The sequence below is a fragment of the Setaria viridis genome, chromosome 5, assembly GCF_005286985.2.
Source record: "Setaria viridis chromosome 5, Setaria_viridis_v4.0, whole genome shotgun sequence".
NCBI classification, from domain to species: domain Eukaryota; kingdom Viridiplantae; phylum Streptophyta; class Magnoliopsida; order Poales; family Poaceae; genus Setaria; species Setaria viridis.
In genome coordinates, this window is record NC_048267.2 from 46,076,508 (window position 1) to 46,102,330 (window position 25,823).

Here is a 25,823-nt window from a genome sequence, read left to right on the forward strand (position 1 = left end):
GAAGAAAGAAAGGGAAAAGGATATAAATGCTTCAATGCATTTTCCTGCCTCTACGTAGCTACTTGCATGCCTCCCCTTCCTATAAAGATATAAAATGAAGCAATACCGTAACAAATTTCGAAGCAAAAGGCATTCTAGTAAATACATTTTATGGAAGCTTGGGAAAAAAAGGAAAAAAGAAGTCGTTGGAAGTTTAGTGGAAACCCAATAAACTCCTTTTCTCCTTTTGTTTGAAGATAAGTCTTCATTTAGAAAATTTCAGACACATTAATAGTTGTGAGAAATATCTATGTTACCCCTAATAACTAACACTAATTGTGATTGAAAATGGTATCATCCGTTTAGTTTTCTGGATCCTGAATAAATACACGTGCATTGAAATTAGAGAAATATTGTTAATCGATCATTTGATTGGATCTACATGCTTTTTCATAAACTTTTTTTATTGGTGTGAGTGTTTCTTTAATTACATGAGGTTTACTATAAGTTAAAAAATAGTTTTTGTGGGATAAAATTTGAAGGGTAAAAGAACACTTATTTTGAGATGGGAAGTATATGAATTTGATAGGAGAGCAGGGGTGCTACGGGGAAAGAGGATTCGCCAGCGTAGCGATAGCTTGGGCCCAGCGCAAGGATAAGAGGCCGGTTGCGTCTTCGTCGGGACGCGCCAGGGTGGCAGCGGGTTGAGCTCACCACTAGTTCCCACTCCCGCACGCTGCTGTTGCTGCGTTGCTTGTAGAAGGATCCCACTGCGATCGCGATCGCGTCTGGGCCTGGGCCTTCATCTCCTTCGTATGGCCCAGTTTAGCTTGCTGCGTTGCAAGAGGGCTAGCGGGCTTAGCCCAAAATAAACAGTGAAGCCCAGCCCAGGACTACCCGCTTCCGGCCGGAAGGAAGAACGACTCGAGGCCGGCCCGATTTCACCCCCGCTCCGATGCCGACCTATCCAAACCCGTTGTTTCCCTTCTCCTCGCCCTCCCGCACCTTGTCAGTCTCCATCGCCGTCGCCGCTGGAGCCCACCTCTCGCCGGATTCTGATCGATCCTTTGCCATCGGAGGTGCATATAGCTCCGCTCTAGCTTCCGTATGGAGCCTCTGCCTCTCCTTTCCTGTGCCGTTCCCTCGTCCTTCTTCTCCGTCGCCGCCGTCGTCTATCCCGGTGCCGGCCGACTGCGCCAGAAAGCCCTCGAGGATCACGAGAAGGAAACCAAGAAATTCCTCAAGAAGCCCACCTACCTCGCCTACATCGACCTGCTGCTGGCAGACATGGATGCCGCTGCCAAGAGACAAGAAGCGATGGAGTCTGTCAACGGTTTCATACGGACGGTGCTAGCTAGCTGCTTCGGCCGGATCTGCACGGCACGGCATGGGCACCTACGAGGCCAGGGCGCTCGACTTCCTGGAGCACGCCGGCTGCGGCGCGTCCTCGCTGCTGGGGATATCGGGCAGACACGGCATGGGCAATCCACCCTTCTCAGGATCATACACGACAATTACTCAAGCTATCGGCCCTTCGAATACATCTTAGAACTGGCCTACGGATGTACGGCGGCTATGTTCCACGATGTTTTTGCCAGGACGGTCGGCAGCAGGCGGAATCAGACGTCGAGCGCCCTGCTGGCCAAGACTATCTCCAGACGTCTCGAGGATAAAACGTTTCTGCTAATGCTGGATGATGTCCGGGACGATGGCATTGATCTGTCAGCTATCGGCCTGCCGATGCCACTCGATCGGGCACCGGCAGAAAGTCGTCTTCACGGCGAGGGATCAGGCTGTCTGCGCCAAGATGGGGTGTGCTGAAGGGAACACCATCCAGATGCAGCGCTTGGGGGTGGTATAGAACCTGTGTAAGTGTGTAATTAAACGAGAGAAAGAGGTTTGCTCCATGCAACTGTTATCATCATTATAGGGTGGATATGTTCATATTAGAAAATATAGCTACCAGTGGGGGCAATAATAGAGATTTCTAGAAAGGAACGAGAACAAGTTCCACCTTTTAATTGGTGCATAGAATAAACAGTTTCAACTGGGGCAGATCCGAGGTCATAACTCTCTCATCCGAACTCCAAATCGAACGTTCTATGTATGAATTTTGATCTACTCGACGAGAGCTACACAATGATGAAGTCTAATTTACACTTTGAGCACTTTGATAAAACCGGTCTAAACAGATCTGTCCAGGTCTGCCAATTTTGGTCACGAACAGTGGGGTGCAAAACTGTAGATTGGCACTCAAAGCATGACATGGCTTATAAGCGGGATCACGTTAGATGTAAGTAAAGGAGAAATCCAAGAGCAGTGGAGTGAGTCACTGCTTCCAGCAAAACCAAATCAGAACACATCTTGCCAGCAGCTGTACTTGTGGCGCTAGTAGTTCGTGATGCTTCTGCTTTATTTATTCTGGGCAAATTAGCTAACCTCACTAGCAATTGGTCTCTTTGTGATTCTTCCTCCTCCCTCCCCTTCACTGACCAGCAAAAGTACCCTAGTACATGAGTAGACCTACCATCTTGTCTTGGTAAAAAACGGGAAAGGTTGGGAAAGAGAGTTTCAGCACACATTTATTATTGCTATATGCACAACATTTGGTAAGTGTTGTCTACAACATTGCCAGGCACCATGACTAGCAGCGATGAAACTCAACTGGGGTCATGAATTTCCAAGTATAAGGATGCAGGCCACTTTCTCTTCTTTCCTTACAAGTACACAGTATGCTAGATGCTTTTCACTGTTCAGGTGTAGTTGAAACAACAGCGTAGTTGCAATCGACACCGATTGTTTTCCCATCCTCAGACCGACTTTCTCTCACAGTAATCAACTTGATCTTCCACTTCTGGAGTAAGCTTACCCTGAATTACAGGAAAAAACAACACTAGTTACACTTGTACAAAGGTGAAAACCTTATATATACTAGGACGGATGATGCATATCCGCAGTACACTCTCAATGCAAGTACACTGATTACGTTGTCATGGTAGCTATAAGATGAATGCAGAAACTAACCTTTTACACATAGCACTGAGACCACACAGGGCAGGTTTGAATTACATATAAAACAAAACTAAAGAAAAGGCTGCAGCTCTGGTGCCATTATCAACTAATCTTAAGGATAAGACTAATGCTGTCAATTAATTCATCATAGCTCCAAGTAATTAATCCCTTGCTTTCCTTTTTTTATTGGGGGTTAGTGTTACTGGGTATAGAAGCTGTGTAACTATACAAGAGAAAGAGGTTTGCTCCATGCAACTGTGACTATGTTCGGTATAAGAAAATATAGCTACCAGTGGGGGGCAATAATAGATTTCGCGAAACGAACAAACAAGTTCCACCTTTTAATTGATGCTAGAATAAACAGTTCAACTGGTTGAACCATGATCATATGTTCTCAGTTGATGCATTTAACACGAATTAAAAAATGTTGTCATTAAACAAGTAGCACAGAAGCATACCTTTCTGGCTCAATAGTCCTTTTGGCTAGCATGAGGGCCAAGAAAACAGGTACCATCGCAGCACAAAGATGCTTAAGAGTATGACCACTAACAATCTGATGAGTCCATTTATAGATAGGCTTGTCAGCAGCCTCTTCTACTTTAGCAAGGACGTAGAATCCTGAATTGTTTTTCGACAAATCAGAACAAATAGAAAACAAATCAGAACAAACTGAAAACACAGGTTGCAGCAGATCATTAATAAACTATGCTTACAAGAATTAAGAAATGCCTAACAGCCAGCAATAAAGATCTGTGTTCTGAGTAGACAGCTGGCTGTTCTACAAAAATCCAGATAACAACATTTAGGAGGGAAAAACCGAATTATCTTCTCATTGAATTGAAGAGCTCACTACTTTGCAAATACCATGATTTGCTCCACCCACATATAAAGTCCTAACCTTTTCTTAAATATAATGTCCAAAAGATCAAAACGACCAAAAGAACATGCATGACATTGATTTTGAGCAACTCTCACAAACCTGCTGCCCACAACCAGTAGCTTGAATGCGTATACATCGGCGGAATTACTATAGCCATCACAGGTATAGCAATGCATGGAACAAACTGAACTATTGCGTACGGGCGAAGATCATCAAAGTAACTGCAGAGAGTAAAGACATGAAAAATGGAGGGGGTGGAAGCAATGGAAATATTCCAAAAGGGAAGAAGATTTGAACACTTGAGAAAACTTGCCTCCAATACAGGATGCTCAGGGCACCAGCAATCACAAGTGGTGCAAGGGACTTTGCTCCTGCTCTATCATCAACCCTTTCGATGATGAAAATGGCCATGATCGAGGTAAAAGCAATCGTCATCTAAAAAAATCAATCATGTCAACATTCACCGCAAAAAAAAAATCTAGAATATAAGTAAGAAATGCCATCAAGATTGTAAAATGAGAGTACCATTTAGTCTCTGTACTAGGAAATTTTATTTTAAAAAAACAAGTATATGGGAGTATATCAGGTAACAGATCCTAGTGAGTAGTGAAATCAGAGACAATGGTCTCTCCCTGATTTCTTTGTCCCCGTGATTCTGGTATATTGCATACATGGAAACTAATGGAACTCCTTACACATCATATATTATGGGACTCCTTAGGATTCAACACAACTAGAAGCTATTGGACTCCATGGAGTATTAGGTAAACCGAGAGAAACTCACAGGTAGTCTGTCCCAAACTAGGGTGGCATCATTCGGGTTGAGATGGTAATAGGAAGAACCAAAAGCAACAGCAGTGACGCCAGCGAAGAAGAGTGACCAACTCCAGAGCTCCCCCTGTGAGCTGCCAGCAGGATTACCATCAGAGCGCTTCGAATCTCAAATAGAATGAGGAGAACAAACAAAAAGTGTACAAAGCATCCATTGAGCACCTCAGCCTGAAGTAATCTTTGTAATGGCACAAGATGAGGCCCGTGACACCCACGAAAAAGAAGGGGATGTTTGAAATCACATTCAACGTGTTGGGGATACCTGCGAAATTAAAAGGGCTCGTTATCAACATGATTAGCATCATCATAAAAATTTAGGCAGTATCACCAAAATAACAAACAGCATAGAAATCTCAATCGTGCATAGTATAGTGGTGACATTGACCAACCAGCAAACCCAATGACATCGCACCCTGCGATTAGAAGTGCCCGGTTTGACCCCTTCACCCCTTGTGAACTCATATAAGTTCATAATAAATCGAAGAAGCAAACAGCAAAAGTGGCCGTGCGCACTGGTAATTAATAAATCGAAGAAGCAAGCAGCAAAAGTGGTCGTGCGCACTGGTAATTCCTAGCTAGGTGTGAATTGTTCGTAAGCGCAGAGCAGAGGGGAGCAGCGATTCAGGCGCTTGGGGGCATCAAAACTGAGGCTTGGGGATGGCGGTGGCTTACTGTACCTAGGAAGAGGGTGCGCTGGTCGGCGAAGTCGTGGTACTCCTGGTTCTGCGGGATGGCGGGCGTGACGAGCATGAGGACGACGAAGATGGCGGCCGCCACCGCCCAGGCGACCCACTTCTTCCTCCTGCTCCCGTCCATGGCGTCTCGCCGGCGGCGGCGGCGCTGCTTGGCTGGTGCGCGGTGGTTGATGGAGGTACGGATCGGGAGGATGCCTGCCCGGCGGTGGCCGGTGGGCCGTGGGGGAGCGCGGATCGGCGACTCGGCGTGGGGATTTGGAGTTGTTTCTCTTTCTTGTTTGGGCTGCTCGCTTCGCTGGCGCGACCAAGACTTCGCCTTTGCACTCTCTCCGCCTCGGCCTCTGCCTCTGCCTCCGCACAAGGGAAGTCGTCCCCTCGACTCGATTCAACTTCCTCCCTCCTTAAGCATAGTATTTTCTTGATTTTTTTTAAAAAATAAAAAATCTTTAAGATTCGTTCAAGTGTTGCGATTCCATTCGATTCCAGTGCATGACATCCGCATACAGGGACGAACTGGAGTCAGGTACGTTCGAGAAAGCGCAATCCTGCACGCATTATGTGTAAGTATTGTATTCTGAAATGAGTTTGGAAGAAAAAAGATATTTTTTGAAATGATTTTGAACGGGACTCCAAGCAAATTAAAACCTGATCACAACGGCAAAGCTTTTGGTTCTGGTTGCGGACTTGTGGTTGGTTGGGTTAAGCACCGGCCCTGCCCTCCCCCCGGGACGATTCATAAACTCCTCTGCTTCCCCTGCCCCCGGCCCTCGCCGCGCGTGCTTCCCTGATCTCAACGCCGTCTCCGTCGTGTCGCCTGCCGCACCAAGCCAGCCCACAATGTCGTCCGTCATGTTCAACGGCGACGAGGTCGCCCCCTTCTTCGGCTTCATCGGCGCCGCCTCCGCGCTCGTCTTCTCCTGTAAGTCAATCAATATCATTGCACAACTTCTTCGTCGGATTACCATAGATGATAATTGAGCTTACTACCTATAGGCATGGGCGCGGCGTACGGCACGGCGAAGAGCGGCGTCGGCGTGGCGCACATGGGCGTGATGCGGCCGGAGCTGGTGACCAAGTCCATCGTCCCCGTCGTCATGGCCGGGGTGCTCGGCATCTACGGCCTCATCGTCGCCGTCATCATCTCCTCCGGGATCAACCCTGTCGCCAAGCCCTACTACCTCTTCGACGGCTTCGCCCACCTCGCCGCCGGCCTCTCCTGCGGCGTCTCGGGGCTCGCCGCCGGCATGGCCATCGGCATCGTCGGCGACGCGGGGGTCAGGGCCAACGCGCAGCAGCCCAAGCTGTTCGTCGGCATGATCCTCATGCTCATCTTCGCCGAAGCGCTCGCACTCTACGGGCTCATCATCGGCATCATCCTCTGCACGCGTGCGGGACAGTCCCGGGCAGATTAATTTGTTAATTAGAGGCACATCTTCTTGGCATCTTCGCTGTAATTAGTTACTACAGTAGTATCATCTAGTACTAGGTAGGTTTGTGATTTTGATGGTACCCTTTGTATCAAATTGTTTTTTTGCGGATAAACCCACTAAAAATGCAGGGATGATTTTATTGAAGCTGATTTCTCTTTTCTTTTATTATGAAATAAAATAAGTACTTGGCTTATACTTTATTATATACAAATTGTATCTTATAGTCTCAGAACTTTCAACTCAAACTCCAGCGAGACCATAATTTTTCCTTTTCTTTAGTAAAAAAGCGTGCTAAGGCACAATTGTGCACAAAAAGAAAAAGAGAAGAAGAAAGGAAAGCAACGCGGCCCAACTCAGAAGACGGCCGGAATCCCTAGGGCCTACGGGATAGGCTAGGCAATTCAGGACCGAATCGAATCGAAATGGAAAAAGTCCATTTTACCTCCTTGAACTATTACGGAAGTCAAGTTTTGCTCCGTCGACTACAAAACCATATTACCCACCTCCCTGAAGTCACAAACCAGTTTTTTTTTCCTCACAAGCTGGTTTTATCCTAGTATTAAGCTGAGCTAGCGTTGACTCATTCAGATTTGGTGAAGTTGGAGTTCGATCTGAACATAGGAGTGTTCAATTTTGATAGAATTGGACATCAATCTAACTAAATCGATTTAGTAGTATCGGAGTGGAGGTAGAGGGGAACGAGCAGAAGACGGTGTGTGCGAGCTCGCAGTGGGTGGCCTCCAACGTGCTCTTATGGACACCTTGGATGATGACATGGATGAGGTCCAGCGTGATGTTCTCCTCAAATGGTCGAGCGGAGCTTCACCACTGCGGCGTCGCCACGGGCAAGGTGGGATGGCGTGTGGACGCGGATAGAGCACGGTCGCCGCCAAACATAGGGTGGAGGCGAATGTGAGCGTAGTCCCCCATTGCGAGTGGGGCATTGCTTAACTACTGTCTGACAAGTGGGGCGGGATGGCGTGAGCCACCACCGCAGGCAAGGTCCCCGTTGATGATGTTGTGGAGCGCTCGGAGGATAAGCACGGTCATGGGGCGCAGATGCAGGGTGAGGTAGGATGGAGCATGTCTGGATTCAGCAGATCCGCAACCATCGTGCTCGGGCCAAGGTGCGGGTGGAGGTCGGGCGGAGATGTGCGAATTTGAAGAATTGTATTCTTTTGCCAAAAGTAAGAGGGTAGCTCCGTACAAGGCGGTTGCTGCATGCCTTTAATTAATTAGTCCAATCCTTTATAATTAGTGGCAGCAGCTTGAAGCTCTACTCCAAAATATCACTTTGCAAGATGAAAATGACATTTGCAAAGTTGTTTAGAAAATAGGGCCATTCGCCAAATAAATAGGGCCGACAAGCAGGGTTAGGGTTAGGATCGCGGCCCAAGTTAGATGGATCCTCCGCTAATTTCGACACAAAGGAAATTTTGCATCACAACTTATAAAAAACAATTTTGCATTCAGTTTAAAAACAAAAGGAATTTTGCATCCTTTTGGGGCCATCAGGACTTATAATATCGCTTAACCTACTTCTATGTTCAGGGGAACCTGGGGAGGAAAAGTAAAAGCTGAACCCACGCGTCGCAAACACAAAGGGGCAGTCAGTTCAGTTACTCCATTCGCCTGCAGAAATCTGTTTCTACATTCTTAGAGCCACCAAGTGCAAGCGGAAGAACATACAAATTATAGGAAACATGTATGTTCATATATTTATTCATGTCAAATTTTACAACCAAGCACAGCTAACATCAAACTTTATTCGCTCGAGTTTTGCTCATAATGTACTGTATCATCTAGAAAGATACATCCACACCTCCAACTCTATCACGAGGGATGAGACGCAGCTCTGAACCATGTTTCAGAAACACGTTGCCTGAGAGAGAAAAACAACAGTTTATGTCAGAAATTGGGACTCGAAAAAAAAAACGGTAAAGTCAAAGAAATGCATTTGGCAGAGAATCCTCACTAGATGACAGGGGGACTAATCCCCCCAAAAAAGAACAGTACAGCATAGCAGTACATTTGTTGGAAGCGTGTTCAAGTGCTTACATAGTAGATAAGAATCCTCACTAGATGAGGAGCAACTATCTACCTCCCTCCTAACACAACCCAAGCTGATGCAACTACAGCCAATCACCCCATTGGGGATTTCAATTGCCAACTTTTGTGTTCGCACAATTCAAAAATAACTAAATGTTTATATGGATGTTCTATATTCTGAATATAAAACTGTCCTGCTGATGCCGATTCTTCTATGAAACATATTTCATGCCAGAAAAATATTTCACTGGTGGCTTTCTGGAAGGTATTAGGACATCATATGCCAGGAAAATGCACAGATCTGAAACAAATTGTATGTGGGTAGTATCTGTAAATGGTACCTGCACTTTGCTGGGGGTTGATGCCAACTCCATCTGCAAAGGAGAGAATACAACAAGATAAAGTAAGAATATTGTGTATGACAAGCAACAAGAAGATTTACTGATCATCACATGTTATATGCAGAGAACTTAAAGATCATCACATGTCCTGAGTTTTGACTGTTAATAACCAATAATAGTTGCATTAAGAAGTGCGACAGTACACTGATCCCAACAGGCAAGAACACTAAAGAAAGCTGAAATAAACTACCTTGGAAGTTACATGCTTTTCTGGTATTGCACCTATGGTTGCTTAAATTTTTATGTTCACAATGAGATTTACAATTATGAAATGAACTCATCATTTCATCAAGATGGAATAATCCAAGAACTATCATTCTGCATTTCGAATTATACTCAACCAAGAGTTAGGTGATCAACCAGAGGGCCAAATATCTGACAATAACTACTACACAGGGAACCAAATGATGTTGCACCAACAGTTTGAAAGGTATAAATTACATTCCCAAATCAATGAACACCTAAATTATCATGATAAATACAGCCATGAGGAGGAACTAATCAGAACAATCTGAAACTACAGGCTGCCATTGCCTAGGATGTTAACCACGAAGCAAAACAAAAAATTAAAACAACTCTGGAAGCACCATCCATCCACATCCCAGTGATGGATTCTGTTTCTGGGGAAATTGGTTCCATGCATGTCATCCACTTAAAGCATCAAACCAATATACAGATTTAGTTTCGCACACTTCCCAAATAAATGAGAAATCAATCTAAAGCCTGGACCTAACTAACATGTAACCTAGCAGGCATTCAAATTCAGGGGAGCATACTGCAGGTTAAATTGATGAATTTCATGCCTCACGAAATGAATTCCATGGTTGCCCAAACCTAAAACTTCCACTGAATTCCATATCTACATACTGATACCACACAGCAATTTCCACAGCGCGCTATCATCCCAACTCGAAAAGCAGCAAACTGCCAACTCGATTACCTAAATTGCTACCACGATCCGGTAGATCCTTCAAAGGCAACGAAGCATCTAGGAAAAGAATAGTCTAAATCGTGCACAAGCAGCCGAAATCACGATCGAAGAGAACTGTGCGAGGCGGGGAATGGCGTACCGTTGGTGATGATGGCGCTGGTCTGGGGCGGGACCTTGAACTCCTCGGCGGCGAACTTGAGCACCGCGGTGAAGGGCGCCGCCTCGGGCACGCTGAACCTGTGGGAATTCAGAGCGGGCGGGTCGGGGTCGCCCCGGATCAGGGCCAGCAGGGCCGATCGATGGAAGGATCAGATCCGAGGGAGCGAGACTCACACTTTGAAGGGGAGCTTGGGGTCGGAGGTGAGGATGATCTTGAAGGACACCTTCCCTCCGCCGCCGCCGCCGCCCGCCGCCGCCGCCGCCGCCGCCATGGGTTCGCCTGGTAGGAAGGACTAGATGGGTTCTGCTCGGTGGGCCTGCGCTCCGACTCGCGAGTCCTTTTGCTTGCGAGAGAGAGAGCAGCAGCAGCGGATTCGCGTGCGTCACCAGGCCCACCAAGAGGGGGTCTGCGTTTTTCTCAGGCGAGCACGTCTCACCTCACGTTTTGCCGCGCGTTCCTGCACATCTCTTTTCCTTTCTTTCTTTTTTCCTTATTATATTTTCTACTGAAAAATAAATACAGCAAGGACCACGATTAGTACTTGTGGATTTCGACATGTTCCAAATTATAGGTGGTTTTGATTTTTTTTAGATTCATAGAGTTTGCTATCCACTTAGATATATACGCTATGTCTAGATGCATAATAATATCTATGTATTTAGAAAAGTCAAAATGACCTGTAATTTGGAACGGACGGAGGGAGTACATAGGTAGTGCATGTAGATTTCAATATCATCTATGTTCTTTCCAGCTCTCAATAAAAATTAGTTTGCTGCGATTATGCAATGCATTTCAACGAATAATAAACACCACGTTCAGCATGTGGTAGGTTCTCAGTCACAAGCATCTGATCCCAACAAATTACTTGTCTCTGCAGACCATGAATGAATTCTGCAGAATACTGTATACTACATATACAACTTAATGCTGTTCATTGCTTGGATTCAACTCAGAATTGCTCGGTAACAAGCATTACAAAGTTACAACCCCCAAAATTTCTGCAGCAAGGAGCAACAGGCTACCTTGGCTCAAACGGCACCCAGCACTATGCTAGTCTGGCATCGGCAGGTGCAAAAAACAAAAAACCAGAGGAACTGAACAAAATGAAATCTTAAAAAAAATAACAAAAGCTGCATAATCTTAGTTGTAGCTGCAGGTACATATGAGTGCTCTACCATTACGTTACAGAACGTCCCAGGAAAAGCACGATGCAGACTCATTTGCTCGAACTAGCACAAGCTCTAAAGTATCATGTTCTTCCTTCACATTGTTGGAATCTCCCCTTCCTCCAAGTCGTCCCACAGTAACCCAGACATTGCTTCCACTGATTCGTCTGCAGTCATCGTTTCAAAATCACAGCTTAAGAAATCGTCAACATCCATATCCCCAAACAGTTCTGGGTAGGTATCCATCATTTCTTGCTCAAAGGCCAAGTCCGGTACCTCCAGTAACAACCCTCCATTGTTGTCCTCAAAGTCCAGTGGATAAACTTTCATGAAAGATTTCTTTTTCAGAGCTTCAGGAGTTGAGCTTGGTATCTGTCTGCTCTGTTGACTCTGTTCTTGCTGAGGACCAGTCGCACCATCAGGTGCAAGGATGTTGATGGAAGATGGCACTAAAGAATCTGTCTTGCGGTCTATCTTAGATAGAGCTGCAACTCCTGCTTCCGCAAGGCTGCCAGGATATGAAGTTCCATGCTCCTTGAGATCTGCAATGTGCCCACTTGAGCACAACTCACTTTCCCTTGCCTTCTCCATCTCTAGAGGGCAGGCTTCCATGCGGGACTTAGTTTCTGTACGCCCAGAGCTTCCATTTGATGACATCTTGCTATATTGATTCAGTTCTTTCTGCTGACCATGTACAGCTTGACTGCCGGAATATGAGAGCACCGAAGAATCAACATTGTTATCCCTCCTAGATTCACCTGTAACCTCTGCTGCAGCAAGTTTACTGGCACTCGAAGGTCCACAGTCCTTGAGATCTATAATCTCCGTCTCAGGTGAAAACTCTCCTTCCTCTATTTCCTCCTCGTGAAACTTGTTGCCTTCTACAGGTGGCTCGTCAGTTGTGCTGCCAGTGGTTTTCCCATCTTTCGCAAGCTTGTTCGTCATTTTCTCGACTTCAAAGTCATAACTGTCCGATGGAAGGAAGACTTTGATACTTGGGTACTCGACAACAAGTATACCCCTCAACTGCGGGCGCAAAGGTTCTTCTATATTGAGTAGGCGGTATGGTGACTCTGATTCCTACAGCAAGTTAAAATAAAGCATTATTTCATAAAATAAAGTAGAGCAAATATCAATAAGCATTTTGCACACATGATGACTTGATTTACAATACCTTAGCAGACTTTTGAATGAACAGTTTCAGGTCACGGAATTCTGTATTGCGATATTGTGTGAGCTGATCCTTCCAAGGGCCAGGACAAAGATGCTTTTCCAATAGAGAGAGCAAGGTTGTGTGCTCATCTATTCTGAAAAAGAAGACACAAAATGACCACACAAAGAAAGGGGTGATAGTATACCAGATACACCAGGCTTTCTGCAGTCAACACATATGTTTCTATTTCACACACAAAAACTTTTGGGACAGTATAATAAATAATTTTGACCAACTTCTTTGCTACCAAATTTTTCATTGAACCAAGTAAAGACAGAACAATAACATGTGTAACAGTAGGAAGTTTGAGAATGACACAGACATCTTAAAAAAAAGAGACTGTAACAACAAAGAGCAATTATTTCAGGAACTGAAAGTTTCTGTAATTCTGTTCTACTATGAGTTCCTGAAAGTTTTTGTAATTCTGTTCTACTATGAGATATAGCCATATTGAAAAAGGCCCAAAATTGCAAGGCAAGCAAACTGGGAGGAGGAGGAAGAATACTTACTCATGGTCAGTTAGGACAACATCTGTTGAGTTGAATTTCCATTCAAGTGTCCAGTATATGCAATCCTTTCTGCAAAAGGGGGATTCGGATGTAAATCAGCTTTCCTATGTGATGCAAAGAAATAAAAATTGTACTACTGGCATCATTAACTGGGATATAAATCAATGTCTGAGGAGCGGAGAATACATTTAACGAGTCTTTTTTTTCTAGTAACCACTGAACTCGATTGATTGTGAATGTCTGTGCTAGTTATGTAATGACCAAGGGCTGATGCTAAGCAAGAACAGTGAAACATAGCATTTATTCTTGAGATAGCGTACTTGGCATTGGATAACTAATACTGATTAACTTCCAGCAGTAACTGCACAACACACCATTAATCAAGGACGTCTCATTACATCTTTTGTATATCTGGCAAGCATCCAAATATTGGAATAATTCATAGCTGAACTGAATCAAAATCCTTTTAAATAAACCACAAGAAAGCAAAAAGGAAAACCTGCTGAACATCTCAGCAGCAATGCATCATACTGATGGCAAGGAATTTTGAACATACAAGTCAAGCAATGCAATACAAAGACAGAGGCGGTAGAGGAAAAAAAGATGTCTTAGAGCAGCAAAGCCAAAAGCACCTGTGGTTGTGCCGGGAACGGTTCTGCTCTCTCCTGGCCATGCCCCTGGGGAGGAAGTAGAGCCTGATACCCCTGCGCTGCGCGGCCTTGCGGAGGAAAAACAGCCAGCTTGGCAGCTGGGCGCCCCCCTGCCCCCCGAAGTTGCGGCCGAAGCCGCCGATGAGCCTGTGCGCCGACTCCCTGACCTGCTTGGTCTCCTCCAGAAAGTTGTAATCTTTACAAGAACACAAGGTAGCAATTCAAGAGGCGGTCGGTCGATTGCTGATGAGAGGAAGGAAGAAAGGTCGGAGGCTTACCGGAGATGAGCTGGTTGTCGTCGAATTGGGCGAGCGGGACGGGGTCGGTGCGGGGGCGCTTGCCGGTGCAGGCTGTGCGGCGCTTGTGCGCCTGGACGCAGGGGAGGCTGCAGGTGAGGCGGGCGCAGCCGGGGCAGCGGTACTTCCATGCCTGCTCCCCGCACTCCTCGCACGGGGACCCCTTCTTCCCGCCGGCGGCGGCGGAGCTGGAGCTATCGTCGGCGGACGCGTTCTCCGCGGGCGGCGGCTCCTCCCGATCGTCCTCCATTCCGGAGGCGGCTCGAGGCTCGAGGGGCGGCGCGTACGAACGGGTGGCGGGTGCTGCGTGCGGCGCGCGGCGGGGAGATGCTAGGGTTTAACTGGAGGTTTATCAGCCACCAGCGCGGCCGCCTCGGCGCGTCTCCAACTAGGGGCGGGGATTCATACAGGAGGCGAGGGTTTTCTCTTTGGATTTTGACCGTTTTGTTCTGACGCATCGCGGCGGCGCCGGAGAACGTTAGCGATGCGACGACGGCGAGGTGCTCGCCGGAAAACTACGGGTGTAGCGACGGCAGGGCGCACAATTTACAGCTTCAGCCAACAGAAATTGAGCGTTTGTGCTATCAGTCTGCGAGCATGCTCGGCTGTTCGAATGCGATTAGGTGGAATAAAAAGATTTTGTAGCGAGCATTTTAGAACCTTCATACAATCGTTTAAACGCTAGCCGGCACATCGGGTAGCAGAGATTAGCAGATTGGATAGCATGCACGATGCACCAACAGTCGAGGAACTAAGCACACTGACGAGTACATGCTTTTAAAATCCAGCTTCTCAGGAAATCACCACATAATTCAACTCGACCAAACTGGGAGCAAGAGAGCGGAATCATATATGGGAAGTTGGAAACAGGAGACGACAGGGACTGAATGATAGCTTGCTTATAACATGCTAAAACATGGTCTACCAACAGCCTCCATTTCAAGAATTTCATCTAACAGAAACGAAAATCACAAAACCATGTCTCAGAGAACCACGGCTACAACTGGTAAACAAAATCTCATTGTCCTCATAATTCAAAGATCAACAGAGAAGACGCCTGTTTGCACGCCACCTCCCAATGTGCCAGCTAACTGATGCATCACTCCATGGAAGATCCCCCAGCACCAAAAGCGCCACCACCACCACGGCCAAAGCCAGGTCTGCTACCCTGAACAACAAAAAACAACGGGGTGTCAATTTATAAGATATTTGCCTGCATTATTAGCAACGCAGGGACCTATAAACATGACATGAAACTTGATTGCTGCATACAGTAAGCAAGTAAAAACCACTAGAGGATTATCAAATACAGGTCCTGAAGATCAATTCCAGTTGTTTATCAACAAACAACAGTGCTGAAACTTCTACGAGCAGCTCAAAGTTTGTAAATCATCATTTAAGACATGAACATAGCATGGAAATAACATAGGGACTGAAGGAAATTTAAACTAAGTATTAAAGTATGAGAACTAGTGCAAAATTAAGCTTATGGCTTGTAGCTATCCTGAAGTAAGCTTGACAATGTAAATACGCACACCAACGTAAATAGATGCGACCCTGATCTCTAGAATTCTTACCCTAAAAGATGGCTGGAAGTCTGCAGGAGCACCACCCTTCTCACCACCAAAATCACCTGGAGCACCACGTGGACCTCCTCTGTAACCATCCCTGTCTCCGAACCTTGGTCTGTCACCCTCAAAACGAGGGGGACCCCTGCCAAATTAACAGCTTATGTCAGTAACCATGGCATGAGAATTAATAATCAAGAAAGACTGGAAAGAAAGAAAAAAAACAAAAAGTCTGATCACAGACATCATCAACCCATCTCCAATATAATAGGCAGTTCAATTTGCATTATCTAAATTCTAGCTTTCAGAATGCTAAACTAGAAACAACATAATTCTAGTGTTATCTTAGTAAAAAAAGGTTAACACTCACCCTCCTCAGGACAGTACAATAACCAACCTATTGTCTAAGGACAAACTTTCAAATCACAAATTTCCTAGTAACAATTGCACCAGTTGTCCCTTCTGAGGTGGATGGATAAGAAGCTGGTGATTACAAGTTTTACCTGGGGCGGTCACCCGGTGGGCCAGAGCCGAAGGGACGGGACGGGGGCTTGGAGGACTTCTTGAGGGTATTAGGCACAACCTCTGATGGCAGGTTGAGGAAGGTGCGGAGGTACTCAATGCCATCGTTGGTCAGGTACCAGTAGTAGTATTGCCAGGAGAAGGTCTCCCTGACATACTCCTTTGACTTGAAGCTCTGCATGAGCTTAATGACCTCCAAGTTGGGCACGTCAAGCTTTGGGTGCTTAGCCAGGTTGTAGTCCTTCTTGGCATACAAGACCCCCTCTGCACCATAAGTTCAAAAGTTTAACAAACATACCCTCAACCTAAAACAAGGATAAGCATTCGTTCTACATAAGTGGTATTGTCTTGCCCTCGAAAATTAAATTAAAATGTCTGAATTGTAGAGCATATAACTAGCAGGCATAGCTCATTACTCCTAAAACATTCTATATCACATTGCAATTGCATAGAGAACATAAAATACATTTTAAATCACTCGGTGGATATGAAAAGATCCATGCCCTCGACAGGACACCTATATATAGCGAACAAACATTTCGAGATTATGTTGCAATCACGACCTCCTTTAGCAAGTAACGACTGCAACAACCCATACTACTGACCAGCATTACGTTGAGAATTATGAACCTATCGGGCCAAAAGTACCAACAGCAGGCATCTAATCACAAAGTGAGAATCCGCACAAACCAATATTTTGGGCGCCCAAATAAAGGGGAAAACAATGGATAAGACGCTCACCGTGGAAGAGGTACTTGCAGATCTCGCGGCGGTTCTTCTTGGAGATGATCTGCGAGGAAGGGGAAAAACACATCATCGCGTTAGAAGACGCCGCTGGAACAAATGCATTGGCAACCCCACAGATGTAGAATCCCTAAGAGCGGCTCACCATGGTTGAGGACGAGGGCCGGAGACGGCAGCGGAGGAGGGAGGGAGACGACGGCGGCGCCGGATGGGGGGTGGTGATTGGGGCACGAGAAAGAGGTGGCGCGCTGCGGGGAGAGAAAACCCTAGCTGTGTGGCCAGTTGATATATAGGGGTAGGCGGATCTGGGCCGCGTAGTGGGTCTGTTTTGATTTCCTCCTCGTTCTGGGCCTTGCCCGGTTTCGTTTCGGATGAAAAATCGGCCCATATTCTGCTGTCTGGGGCTCAAGATCTAGGCTGGAAAATTTTGTTGCTGGAGGTAAACTGACCCAACAAGCAAAAACCTGTAGTATTGGTCTGGCAAATACAAATTCCATTTACAGACATCATGCAACGGATGACTTGTTTATTCATGCAAATTAACGTGGAAGATGATGCCAAATCATACAAGAAATATGCGAAACAACATGGTGCAGGTTTTTAGATAAAAGACCATTTTCTGGTCCTGCTTTATTAAGAAAGCAACTGTTTGGCTGGGGTTACCAGCTTGCAAGAACAAGAGTTTAGGAACAGTAAGCTATTACATTGAAGCATTTTGACAAAATAAGATTGCTGACACTCTCTAATTCACTCTCTAAACAAAAAGAAGAACATAAGAGAAAAGCTTAAGTTGATTCCTCCGTCATTTTTCCTTCCGACAAGCTACTCTCCTTCAGACCGTAAGGATGACAGTTGAAGTTTGAACTGCTGAATCACTACCTCGATCCATTGTCGCCCCTGCCCCTGAACATCTTCCATTTCTGCATAAACGATATTACACGGTACAAACTTACATCAGGAGAAGATACTACTATATTATTGAAAACAAGATCATTCCTAATGAGCCAAAGGCTCCAAGCAACACAACCAAGAAGGAAAATTAAATTCATAGTTTGCTTGATAGGCTCCCTCATTACTCGCTCTCGAAGATCATCCACACTCTGCGGTAAGATATTCCACTCTAGCACATCTCTAGATACACACCATACCAACCGAGCAATTGCGCAGAAGAAAATCATATGATTTATGCTTTCCAGCTGACCATATAATTTGCACTCAACCTCCCCTGGCCAATTTCTCTTTTTCAGTTGTTCTGCAGATTGGATCTTGTCATTGCACACCTGCCAAAGGAACACTTTTATCTTCAAGGGTAGTTTGGCCTTCCATATACACAGTAACCATTTATTAGCAAACCCTGTGAATTTTAGTTCATTGTACAGAGAAGCAACACATGGTACATGTCAAAGCACAAGGCCAGATCCCTTGAGTTTCTCTTCCACAATGCAATCCAGTTTTCTCCCCGTGTCTTCAGTCATGCGTTTCACCCAATCCCCCACCTTCCCTCAATTTCCTGAAGCACGCTGACTTCTCAACGATGAGAGAGAGAGAATGTATTTCATTTAGTGAAACCATGTTTGACTGTTCTCAACATATATGTGTCAATATAGCTTGTGTTGAATGAAACACCAAATGAAGCAATGTACCTGAGGTAGTAGATGCTTGGGCCTGAAAGTGAAACTCTCCTGTGAGGACCAACGTGCGAGGTGGATTGGGCTCGTGGGATTGCACGCGTAGTGCGGGCTGGATGATGATGGATGGAAGGGAAGATGGGGAATCCCCTTGAGCCACCAATCGAAGCAGCTCGCTCGTCACTCCCGCCGCCGACCCTCGCCGCTGTCTCGCTCCTGCCGTGACGGCGCTGCTGCGCTTCCCATCTCACAGACGCAGTAGGTGCCGATGAACGACGTCGTCTGCGAGTGTGTGGATGGAAGGCGACGCGACGCCAAGCGCTGGGCTGGCGTCCCGTCGGCACGGGCACAAGGAAATCCACCGCAGCAGCGTAGATGCCATGAACAAATAAGCTTCCTCTTCCTTGCCAACTTGCATTGCACTTGAGTCAGATAAGCACAAGCGACAGTCGAGTCGACAGTGACGTTAACCGATCGACAGTATACAGCATACAGCTTCTAGGAGATCGATCGACAAGGTATACGAAAATTCTCCCTAGTGTGAGTGTGATATCCTTTTCGGATTCAGACGTTCTGCCACTTCTGTGATGGTGATGTAGCTAGTTGTTAGGCTTGAGAGTTAGTCTAGTCATGGCCTCATGGGCCGGCCGCTATGGTATGATCACAGACAGGATGATAGGATTGACAAAAGTGCAAGTGATGACCATCGAGATGCTTGGAAAAAAGGCGATTCCACTCTGCATCTGCTTGTTTGCTTCCTACTTTGCTCGTCGTCAACCTCAAGGAGGAAAGATGCATATGCTAGCTAGGAAACTTGGATAAGGCAACCCAACTTGACCACGTGTGTGTTGCGCACATATTCATCGTCCACCTTTTTCCCCGTCGCAGCAGAAGGCAAAAGCAAAAAAAAAAAATGCTGTGTCTGTCTGCCTACTAGATTATTTTTTGACCTAAGAGACTGAGAAGGTTAGCTAAAGCATCATCCAACTGATGGAACTGTGGCTGGATCATATCGGAGGCAGCTTCCTTCCTCCTCTCATGATCTCCTTCCTCATCCGTCAGCGCGCTTTATATTTGATTCAATCTTAATAATCTGCATGATGATTATATTATACGTGTGCCTATCTACGATCACTGACATATCATGATGTATGGTAGTTTGATTGAGAAACGAATAGTCGAATACACAGACAGCAGCAGTAGTGATGGACAGATATATTCTCTGCAGAGTGAAAAAGAAGAAGTCAGCGGATAATGTGGGAAAGTAAAGGAGCTCGAGGCCGGAGGAAAGTTGATTGGAAAAGGCATAACTATCCCAGCTAGGTAGCACCTCCGGAAAGAGAGAGAGAGAGAGGCGGCAACTCCATCCCGATTCAGAGCTCCAAAAGACAGGGCCGCCGGCTAGCTGATGGGAGTGCGGAAATGATCTCGATGGATCGGAGCCTTTCTTCCGCTTGTTCTTGCGCTAGGTAATAAGTTGCGGTACATGGAAAATTTCTAAATTGTAACTCGTTTTAGATTTTTTATTGTATAGTTTTTACTATGCTCTCACATGTAACGTATGTATACGTACATAGAAAAATCTATGAACCTAACTATAAAAGCTAAAACAACCTACGATTTAATGGAGGGAATATATATTACATCATCATATGAAAAGTCTATTGCATTGTTCTTTGGTACGAGCTATAGAACCTAGAATATTTGTGCAGTGAACCACGGAGACGTGGGTACAAGGTACAGCGTACAGGGACCGAGAAATCGACGTGGTGAACCCGTGCAGCTAGCGCAGCTCCACGTACGTACGCACCTCTTTCTTTCCTCCCTCCATGCCGACGGTGCTTCGTCGATCCATCGTCCATCTCGAGTCTCCAGTTTGACCAGAAATAATCCAGCCACCATGGATCGGATCGAGCTGCAAGGAAATCACCTCAGCTTGCATTGCAGCGTCTACTGGTGGCGGCGAACACTTGCTGAATGCTGACCGTGACCGGCCAGCTATAAAATGAAGCCGCCCGGGGCGCATGGTCTCCACACGCCTCCTCCCTCTCCCCACCTAGCCAACAAGCTCAACAAGCTAGCATGGCGGGGAGCACGGCAGGCCCTGCTGCTCTGCTGCCACTTGTGGCCGTGATCGCTTTGCTGATGACTGCTCCGGCGGCGGCGGCTAGGTACCCGCCGCTGGCGCCGGGGCTGTCGTTCGACTTCTACAAGAAGAGCTGCCCCAAGGCGGAGTCCATCGTCAGGGACTACCTCACCTCCGCCATCAGGAGCAACGTGGGCCTTGCCGCCGCGCTCATCCGGCTCCACTTCCACGACTGCTTCGTCCAGGGCTGCGACGCCTCCATCCTGCTCGACTCCACGCCCACCCAGAAGAGCGAGCGGGACGCGTTCCCCAACCAGACGCTCCGCCCGGCGGCGTTCAAGGCCGTCAACGACATCCGCGACCGCCTCGAGAAGGCCTGCGGCCGCGTCGTCTCCTGCGCCGACATCGTCACCCTCGCCGCCCGCGACTCCGTGGTCCTGGGTGGCGGCCCGGCGTACAAGGTGCCCCTGGGCCGGCGCGACGGCCTGGCGCCGGCGTCGGAGGACGCCATCCTCGGCGCGCTACCGCCGCCGACGTCCAAGGTGCCGACGCTGGTGTCGTTCCTGGCCAAGATCAACCTGGACGTGACCGACCTCGTGGCGCTCTCCGGCGGGCACACCGTCGGCATCGCCCACTGCGGGTCCTTCGAGAAGCGGCTGTTCCCGACGCAGGACCCCACCCTCAACCAGTGGTTCGCCGGCCAGCTGCGGCTCACCTGCCCCGTCGAGGGCGCCACCAACACCACCGTCAACGACATCCGGACCCCCAACACCTTTGACAACAAGTACTACGTGGACCTGCTGAACAGGGAGGGGCTCTTCACCTCCGACCAGGACCTGCTCAGCAACACCACCACCAGGCCCATCGTCACCAAGTTCGCCGTCGACCAGGACGCCTTCTTCGAGCAGTTCGTCTACTCCTACGTCAAGATGGGGCAGATCAACGTGCTCACGGGGTCCTCGCAGGGACAGATCCGCGCCAACTGCTCCGTGCGCAACGCCGCCGCCGGCAACGACGACCTGCTGCCGTGGTCCGTCGTCGAGACCGCTGCCGAGACCCTCGTGCTCTAGAGTCCACTAGCTAGTGTGCTATATACGTGCACGCGTACGTGCTTGTATGGTTGGGTAGTGTGTGTGAGGCTAGCAGAGGAACGAATAAAGCTAGCGGCACGTGTGCATGGTGCCACGTACGCCATGCCGGCACAAGCCACAAGTGGTGACTTGGTGTTACAACTACAATAGGGGCCCGGCCCATCTTCCAAAGGCCCATCTTCTTGTCCGTCCCAACAAGAGAGCTGCGTAGCGATCGTCTTCCTCTCCCTCGATAAGCCCCTTATATAATTTGTTTTTTCCCTAGAAAACAAACAATCTAATCTGCTGCTTCAGTCTCTTGGAAAAGATGCCGAAAACTAAGAGAGGTGGTGATGATCTCACAAGAAGATCGCATAAGATGTACATGAGTTACTGGCCTCAGGTCTGCTACCTGATGGTTCTCCCTCTTTTATCAGCTAGCGTCTCTTTTGATTCCTTGGTCCGCGACGACAGTTTTACCTACAGTAATGCTTGCTCATGTTGATGACTCCAAAAATTCTGCTTCAGCCTTGGAAGATATGCGGGGAACTACATACTAACAGGGCTACTGATGATCTCACAGTAAGATCGTACTGTAAGAGTAGAGGAGCTCGCGATGTTGGACAACAGACAAACGAGTCATTGGCCTCATGTCTGCTGGTTCTCCCTCTTCTGTTACTGTCTCTTTGATTTCATTGCTTGGTCGACCTGTCAAAGTTTGGAGATTACAGCGACAGTGGTTACCGGACTAAAGTTTAGTCTATGTCACATCGAATGTTTAGATACTAATTAAGAGTATTAAATATAAACTAATTATAAAACTAATTGCATAGATGGAGGCTAATTCGCGAGACGAATCTATTAAGCCTAATTAGTCCATGATTTGACAATGTGGTGCTACAGTAACCATTTGCTAATGATGGATTAATTAGGTTTAATAGATTCGTCTCATGAATTAGCCCAGGGCTTCTACAATTAGTTTTATAATTAGCTCATGTTTAGTCCTTTTAATTAGCATCCAAACATTCAATGTGATAAGGATTAAACTTTAGCCCGAGGATCAAACACGCCCTTATTATCAAAGTGCCATCGGGACACGAAGGCGTCCTTTGGCTCTCGGCACATATATACAGCCCGGCAACCACAACTGACTATAGATTTCGGGAATAGTGAAAGGGGCATATGGGTTGAGAGAAGCTTTGGGGACAGGACCGTCTCTAGATAGGTCAGGCCACTGTCATCTCGAGGGAACTCAATGAATGGCACCATCTCCTGGGGATGATGGAAGAGAAGAGGGGGATGATGAAAGAGAAGAAGGTGATTGCCAAACTCATAATTCGCCCTCTCCCGCTGATGTTTTGGCCCCCCGCGTCCCTTGCGCGTGCCGGCTCTACCGCCGCCTCCCGCGGCCATGCCGGCCTGACTGCCTCCGCGTTGCACACCCCGTGGTCGGAGAAGCTGACTGAGGTTGAAGAAGAAGAAAAATGTGAAAATGTCGGCTCTTCTTTGAAAAAAATGTTGAATCCGGTTTTCCAAAATGTTGAAGTAGGCAGATAAAAATGTTGAATGTAGTTTTTTTCCTTATGAAATGTTGATCTAGAATGAAAATGTTCAATCTGTTCAGTTTAGATGTTGATTAAAATGTTGAACAATGTTGAAACTAGTTTGTTAAAATGTTGACTTAAACTTTTAAACGGGTCTATGACCTTTAAAACTATGTTGCTTATCTAGCTTCCACTAACTAAATAGGAGGCCCCGCGGCACTACCAGTAGAAATTTCGCTCAATCAAAAAGAAAGCAGCAAGTAGAAATTCCATTAAAGAATCATGACTTGCGCAATGGATAACTTTGTTTATTAATTCAAACAATCAAAACATGACGTTAAAACATACAACAACATATAAGAAAAGTAAACCACATGAGCATAAAGAACCAGGAAGGCCAAATCCCTTCAGTTTCTTCCATTTCTTCACTCATGTGATTCAACCGGGTCCAGCTTCTCCTTTCTTCAGTGATTGTCGGCAATCATGACGCGTTTAAGAGAAAAGTACAACATGCAAATATGACATGTTTATTCTTGCAAACATGCAAATATGATGGCAAATATAAAGCATACAAAGAAAATAAAGCAAAAGGAGATGCACATTAGAGCACAAGGCCAGTTCCCTTCAGTTTCTCTTCCACAATCCAATCTAGCTTTCTCCCCATCTCTTGGCTCATGTGATTAACCCAATCCCCCACTTTCCCTTTCCTGATGAACGCTGACTTCTCAACAATTAGGTTGCCACGCCGGATCAGGTCACCTGTCTGGTTGGTGTCCAAGCTGCTAAGCTTATCAAAGCTGCACAACCTCACCACCTCCTCAGGTATCCCGTCTTCTTCTTCCTTGTTACTGAAAGGGACACCGAGGAATGTTGCAAGTCTGATGACATACTTCACTGGCTCTGACATCATATCTTCATACTTGAGAAAAAGAATCCTGTTAGGGCATGCGATGCTCTCCCTCCTGTACTCAAGGCAATGCTCCCAAAAAGGTCTGTAGTTTGTGAAACCTTCGGAAAACATGTTGAAAGCAGCCTCAAAGTCAACGCTATGTTCCCTATGAACCATTTTGTCGAAGTGCCACCAGGACACAAGGGCGTCCTTTGAATCTCGACAAACGTACACAGTACGACAACCACAACTAGCTAAGGAATCTGGGAACAACGAGAGAGGCATATGGGTGGCAAGAAGTCTTAGAGATGGGAGTGTCTCTACATAGGTCATGTCACCATCTCGAGGGATCTCGAGGAATGGCACCACCTCCTGGGGATGACGGAAGAGAAGAGGGTGATTGCCAAACTCATACCGGAAGCGATTGGTGATTGTGAAGGCGAGAGCCTTGATCCACGTGGTGCCACACTTGGGGTTCGTTGCGAGAACGATGTCGTCGTGGCGAGGTTCGAAGGTGTTCTGGAGGTGCATGATGGTTGCAGCGAAACGTGGACGGAGCCGGTAGTTCTTGTAGAGCACCAATGGCTGCGCCCACCCCTCCCTCGTCGGAAGTTTGGATAGAGGATCACCAGTACCGTGGCTATTTGGCGCTTCCCTCCATGCCGTGTGCCATAGCTCAGCTGCTTTGGAGTGTTCTAACCTTAAAACTTTTTCTACTCTCCACATAGAACACGTGGTATTCCATATTAAAATTTGGTATATTTCTGGATCTGTTTTCTATATTTAATTAATTTATTGCATTTCTAGGAATTTTTTTGGGATAAGTCAAATTTGAACCGCAAGTGATTCACGTAATAGAATAAAATATGTGAAAAATAATATTCATGTTATCGAGTCCAGTGTGAGGCCTTACCCGGGAAATGAAATTTTTTTTGAATATCTTATTCAGAAAACACGACCACGAACGTGTGGTCGAATGGTTTTTAAATTCTAAAAAAAGCAAATGAAGTCTGAAAATCATTATATTTGTCATGATGTGATGATATCATACATGGAGGCTGTGGTAAAAAATGAGAAGGTTTTGCATAATTTGTCACGTTCGATGTTTACAAACCGAAGCATCTCAAAAAAAAGAATCATAACGTTGAGAAGGATTCGGCAAGATGTGTAGTCAAAGTGACAGTCGAATTGGGGTTTGACTTCAAAACTTTTTGTATAGGCAATAGAGAACATAGATTATTTCATGTGAAATTTTGGTAATTTTTTGGATCCGTTTGATAATTTTAATTTATTAAGTGCAATTATACAATTTTAATTGATATAAATTAAATTTGAGCTGTAACTGCATAAATATTCGTAGAAAAATCATATATATATATATATATATATTGTTGAGTCAATTTGATAAGGTATTTTCAAAGTACATCGGGATAAGGAGGAAAACACGGTATGGAAAAGAAGGAAATGGGAAAAAAAAAGTTTGCCGAGTGCAGACACTTGGCAAAGATAAGTTTGTCGAGTGCCGTGATCCGATACTCGGCAAACTTAGCTTTGCCAAGTGTCCTAGATT

General features: G+C 46.3%; 7 protein-coding genes and 1 long non-coding RNA gene across 8 annotated transcripts; 2 read left to right on the forward strand and 6 right to left on the reverse strand.

The window, feature by feature from the left end:
- Positions 1 to 2,535: 2,535 nt before the first annotated feature.
- On the reverse strand, positions 2,536 to 5,721 carry LOC117858787 (uncharacterized). Its single transcript, XM_034741917.2, has 7 exons — positions 5,380 to 5,721; positions 4,865 to 4,964; positions 4,656 to 4,776; positions 4,185 to 4,306; positions 3,971 to 4,092; positions 3,450 to 3,609; positions 2,536 to 2,849 (listed from the first exon to the last, which is right to left on the reverse strand). The coding sequence occupies exons 1-7, from the start codon at positions 5,516 to 5,518 to the stop codon at positions 2,726 to 2,728; spliced, it is 888 nt and encodes a 295-aa protein (XP_034597808.1). The 5' UTR covers positions 5,519 to 5,721; the 3' UTR covers positions 2,536 to 2,725.
- A 170-nt stretch (positions 5,722 to 5,891) lies between these two features.
- Positions 5,892 to 6,971, forward strand: LOC117858788 (V-type proton ATPase 16 kDa proteolipid subunit). Its single transcript, XM_034741919.2, has 2 exons — positions 5,892 to 6,316; positions 6,391 to 6,971. Exons 1-2 carry the CDS (start codon positions 6,235 to 6,237, stop codon positions 6,807 to 6,809), a joined length of 501 nt encoding a protein of 166 aa, XP_034597810.1. The 5' UTR covers positions 5,892 to 6,234; the 3' UTR covers positions 6,810 to 6,971.
- A 1,548-nt stretch (positions 6,972 to 8,519) lies between these two features.
- Positions 8,520 to 10,761, reverse strand: LOC117854496 (ubiquitin-fold modifier 1). Its single transcript, XM_034736707.2, has 4 exons — positions 10,542 to 10,761; positions 10,348 to 10,445; positions 9,218 to 9,250; positions 8,520 to 8,709 (listed from the first exon to the last, which is right to left on the reverse strand). Exons 1-4 carry the CDS (start codon positions 10,637 to 10,639, stop codon positions 8,630 to 8,632), a joined length of 309 nt encoding a protein of 102 aa, XP_034592598.1. The 5' UTR covers positions 10,640 to 10,761; the 3' UTR covers positions 8,520 to 8,629.
- A 522-nt stretch (positions 10,762 to 11,283) lies between these two features.
- Positions 11,284 to 14,929, reverse strand: LOC117857589 (uncharacterized). The gene is made up of 5 exons (XM_034740339.2): positions 14,185 to 14,929; positions 13,889 to 14,102; positions 13,257 to 13,325; positions 12,709 to 12,841; positions 11,284 to 12,614 (listed from the first exon to the last, which is right to left on the reverse strand). Exons 1-5 carry the CDS (start codon positions 14,450 to 14,452, stop codon positions 11,631 to 11,633), a joined length of 1,668 nt encoding a protein of 555 aa, XP_034596230.1. The 5' UTR covers positions 14,453 to 14,929; the 3' UTR covers positions 11,284 to 11,630.
- Positions 14,930 to 15,081: 152 nt separating this feature from the next.
- On the reverse strand, positions 15,082 to 17,338 carry LOC117857590 (small ribosomal subunit protein eS10z). Its single transcript, XM_034740340.2, has 5 exons — positions 17,182 to 17,338; positions 17,034 to 17,082; positions 16,274 to 16,556; positions 15,780 to 15,915; positions 15,082 to 15,370 (listed from the first exon to the last, which is right to left on the reverse strand). Exons 1-5 carry the CDS (start codon positions 17,182 to 17,184, stop codon positions 15,302 to 15,304), a joined length of 540 nt encoding a protein of 179 aa, XP_034596231.1. The 5' UTR covers positions 17,185 to 17,338; the 3' UTR covers positions 15,082 to 15,301.
- A 380-nt stretch (positions 17,339 to 17,718) lies between these two features.
- On the reverse strand, positions 17,719 to 20,055 carry LOC117858208 (uncharacterized). The gene is made up of 2 exons (XR_004640933.2): positions 18,680 to 20,055; positions 17,719 to 18,560 (listed from the first exon to the last, which is right to left on the reverse strand). It is a non-coding gene; the product is annotated as an uncharacterized lncRNA (long non-coding RNA).
- A 5-nt stretch (positions 20,056 to 20,060) lies between these two features.
- On the forward strand, positions 20,061 to 22,134 carry LOC117855007 (cationic peroxidase SPC4). Its single transcript, XM_034737281.2, has 2 exons — positions 20,061 to 20,133; positions 20,377 to 22,134. The coding sequence occupies exon 2, from the start codon at positions 20,747 to 20,749 to the stop codon at positions 21,818 to 21,820; it is 1,074 nt and encodes a 357-aa protein (XP_034593172.1). The 5' UTR covers positions 20,061 to 20,133; positions 20,377 to 20,746; the 3' UTR covers positions 21,821 to 22,134.
- Positions 22,135 to 23,277: 1,143 nt separating this feature from the next.
- On the reverse strand, positions 23,278 to 25,823 carry LOC117856604 (flavonol sulfotransferase-like). Its single transcript, XM_072294081.1, has one exon. It carries the CDS (start codon positions 24,977 to 24,979, stop codon positions 23,966 to 23,968), a length of 1,014 nt encoding a protein of 337 aa, XP_072150182.1. The 5' UTR covers positions 24,980 to 25,823; the 3' UTR covers positions 23,278 to 23,965.

What these genes read in the sequence shown, in the direction of transcription:
- LOC117858787 (XM_034741917.2), bottom strand. Translation starts at nt 5,518, where the DNA reads ATGGACGGGAGCAGGAGGAAGAAGTGGGTCGCCTGGGCGGTGGCGGCC. An exon ending in CTGAGCATCCTGTATTGGAG is followed by an intron (nt 4,093 to 4,184) that starts GCAAGTTTTCTC and finishes TACTCTCTGCAG; the next exon opens with TTACTTTGATGATCTTCGCC. An exon ending in CTACTGGTTGTGGGCAGCAG is followed by an intron (nt 3,610 to 3,970) that starts GTTTGTGAGAGT and finishes AAAACAATTCAG; the next exon opens with GATTCTACGTCCTTGCTAAA.
- LOC117858788 (XM_034741919.2), top strand. Translation starts at nt 6,235, where the DNA reads ATGTCGTCCGTCATGTTCAACGGCGACGAGGTCGCCCCCTTCTTCGGC. An exon ending in CTCCGCGCTCGTCTTCTCCT is followed by an intron (nt 6,317 to 6,390) that starts GTAAGTCAATCA and finishes TACTACCTATAG; the next exon opens with GCATGGGCGCGGCGTACGGC.
- LOC117854496 (XM_034736707.2), bottom strand. Translation starts at nt 10,639, where the DNA reads ATGGCGGCGGCGGCGGCGGCGGCGGGCGGCGGCGGCGGCGGAGGGAAG. An exon ending in CCCAAGCTCCCCTTCAAAGT is followed by an intron (nt 10,446 to 10,541) that starts GTGAGTCTCGCT and finishes GAATTCCCACAG; the next exon opens with GTTCAGCGTGCCCGAGGCGG. An exon ending in CAACCCCCAGCAAAGTGCAG is followed by an intron (nt 8,710 to 9,217) that starts GTACCATTTACA and finishes TTTCTCTCTCAG; the next exon opens with GCAACGTGTTTCTGAAACAT.
- LOC117857589 (XM_034740339.2), bottom strand. Translation starts at nt 14,452, where the DNA reads ATGGAGGACGATCGGGAGGAGCCGCCGCCCGCGGAGAACGCGTCCGCC. An exon ending in GTTGTCCTAACTGACCATGA is followed by an intron (nt 12,842 to 13,256) that starts GTAAGTATTCTT and finishes CTTCTTTTTCAG; the next exon opens with AATAGATGAGCACACAACCT. An exon ending in TCATTCAAAAGTCTGCTAAG is followed by an intron (nt 12,615 to 12,708) that starts GTATTGTAAATC and finishes AACTTGCTGTAG; the next exon opens with GAATCAGAGTCACCATACCG.
- LOC117857590 (XM_034740340.2), bottom strand. An exon ending in CCACCGGGTGACCGCCCCAG is followed by an intron (nt 15,916 to 16,273) that starts GTAAAACTTGTA and finishes TTAATTTGGCAG; the next exon opens with GGGTCCCCCTCGTTTTGAGG. An exon ending in ACTTCCAGCCATCTTTTAGG is followed by an intron (nt 15,371 to 15,779) that starts GTAAGAATTCTA and finishes TTTGTTGTTCAG; the next exon opens with GGTAGCAGACCTGGCTTTGG.
- LOC117855007 (XM_034737281.2), top strand. Translation starts at nt 20,747, where the DNA reads ATGGCGGGGAGCACGGCAGGCCCTGCTGCTCTGCTGCCACTTGTGGCC.
- LOC117856604 (XM_072294081.1), bottom strand. Translation starts at nt 24,979, where the DNA reads ATGTGGAGAGTAGAAAAAGTTTTAAGGTTAGAACACTCCAAAGCAGCT.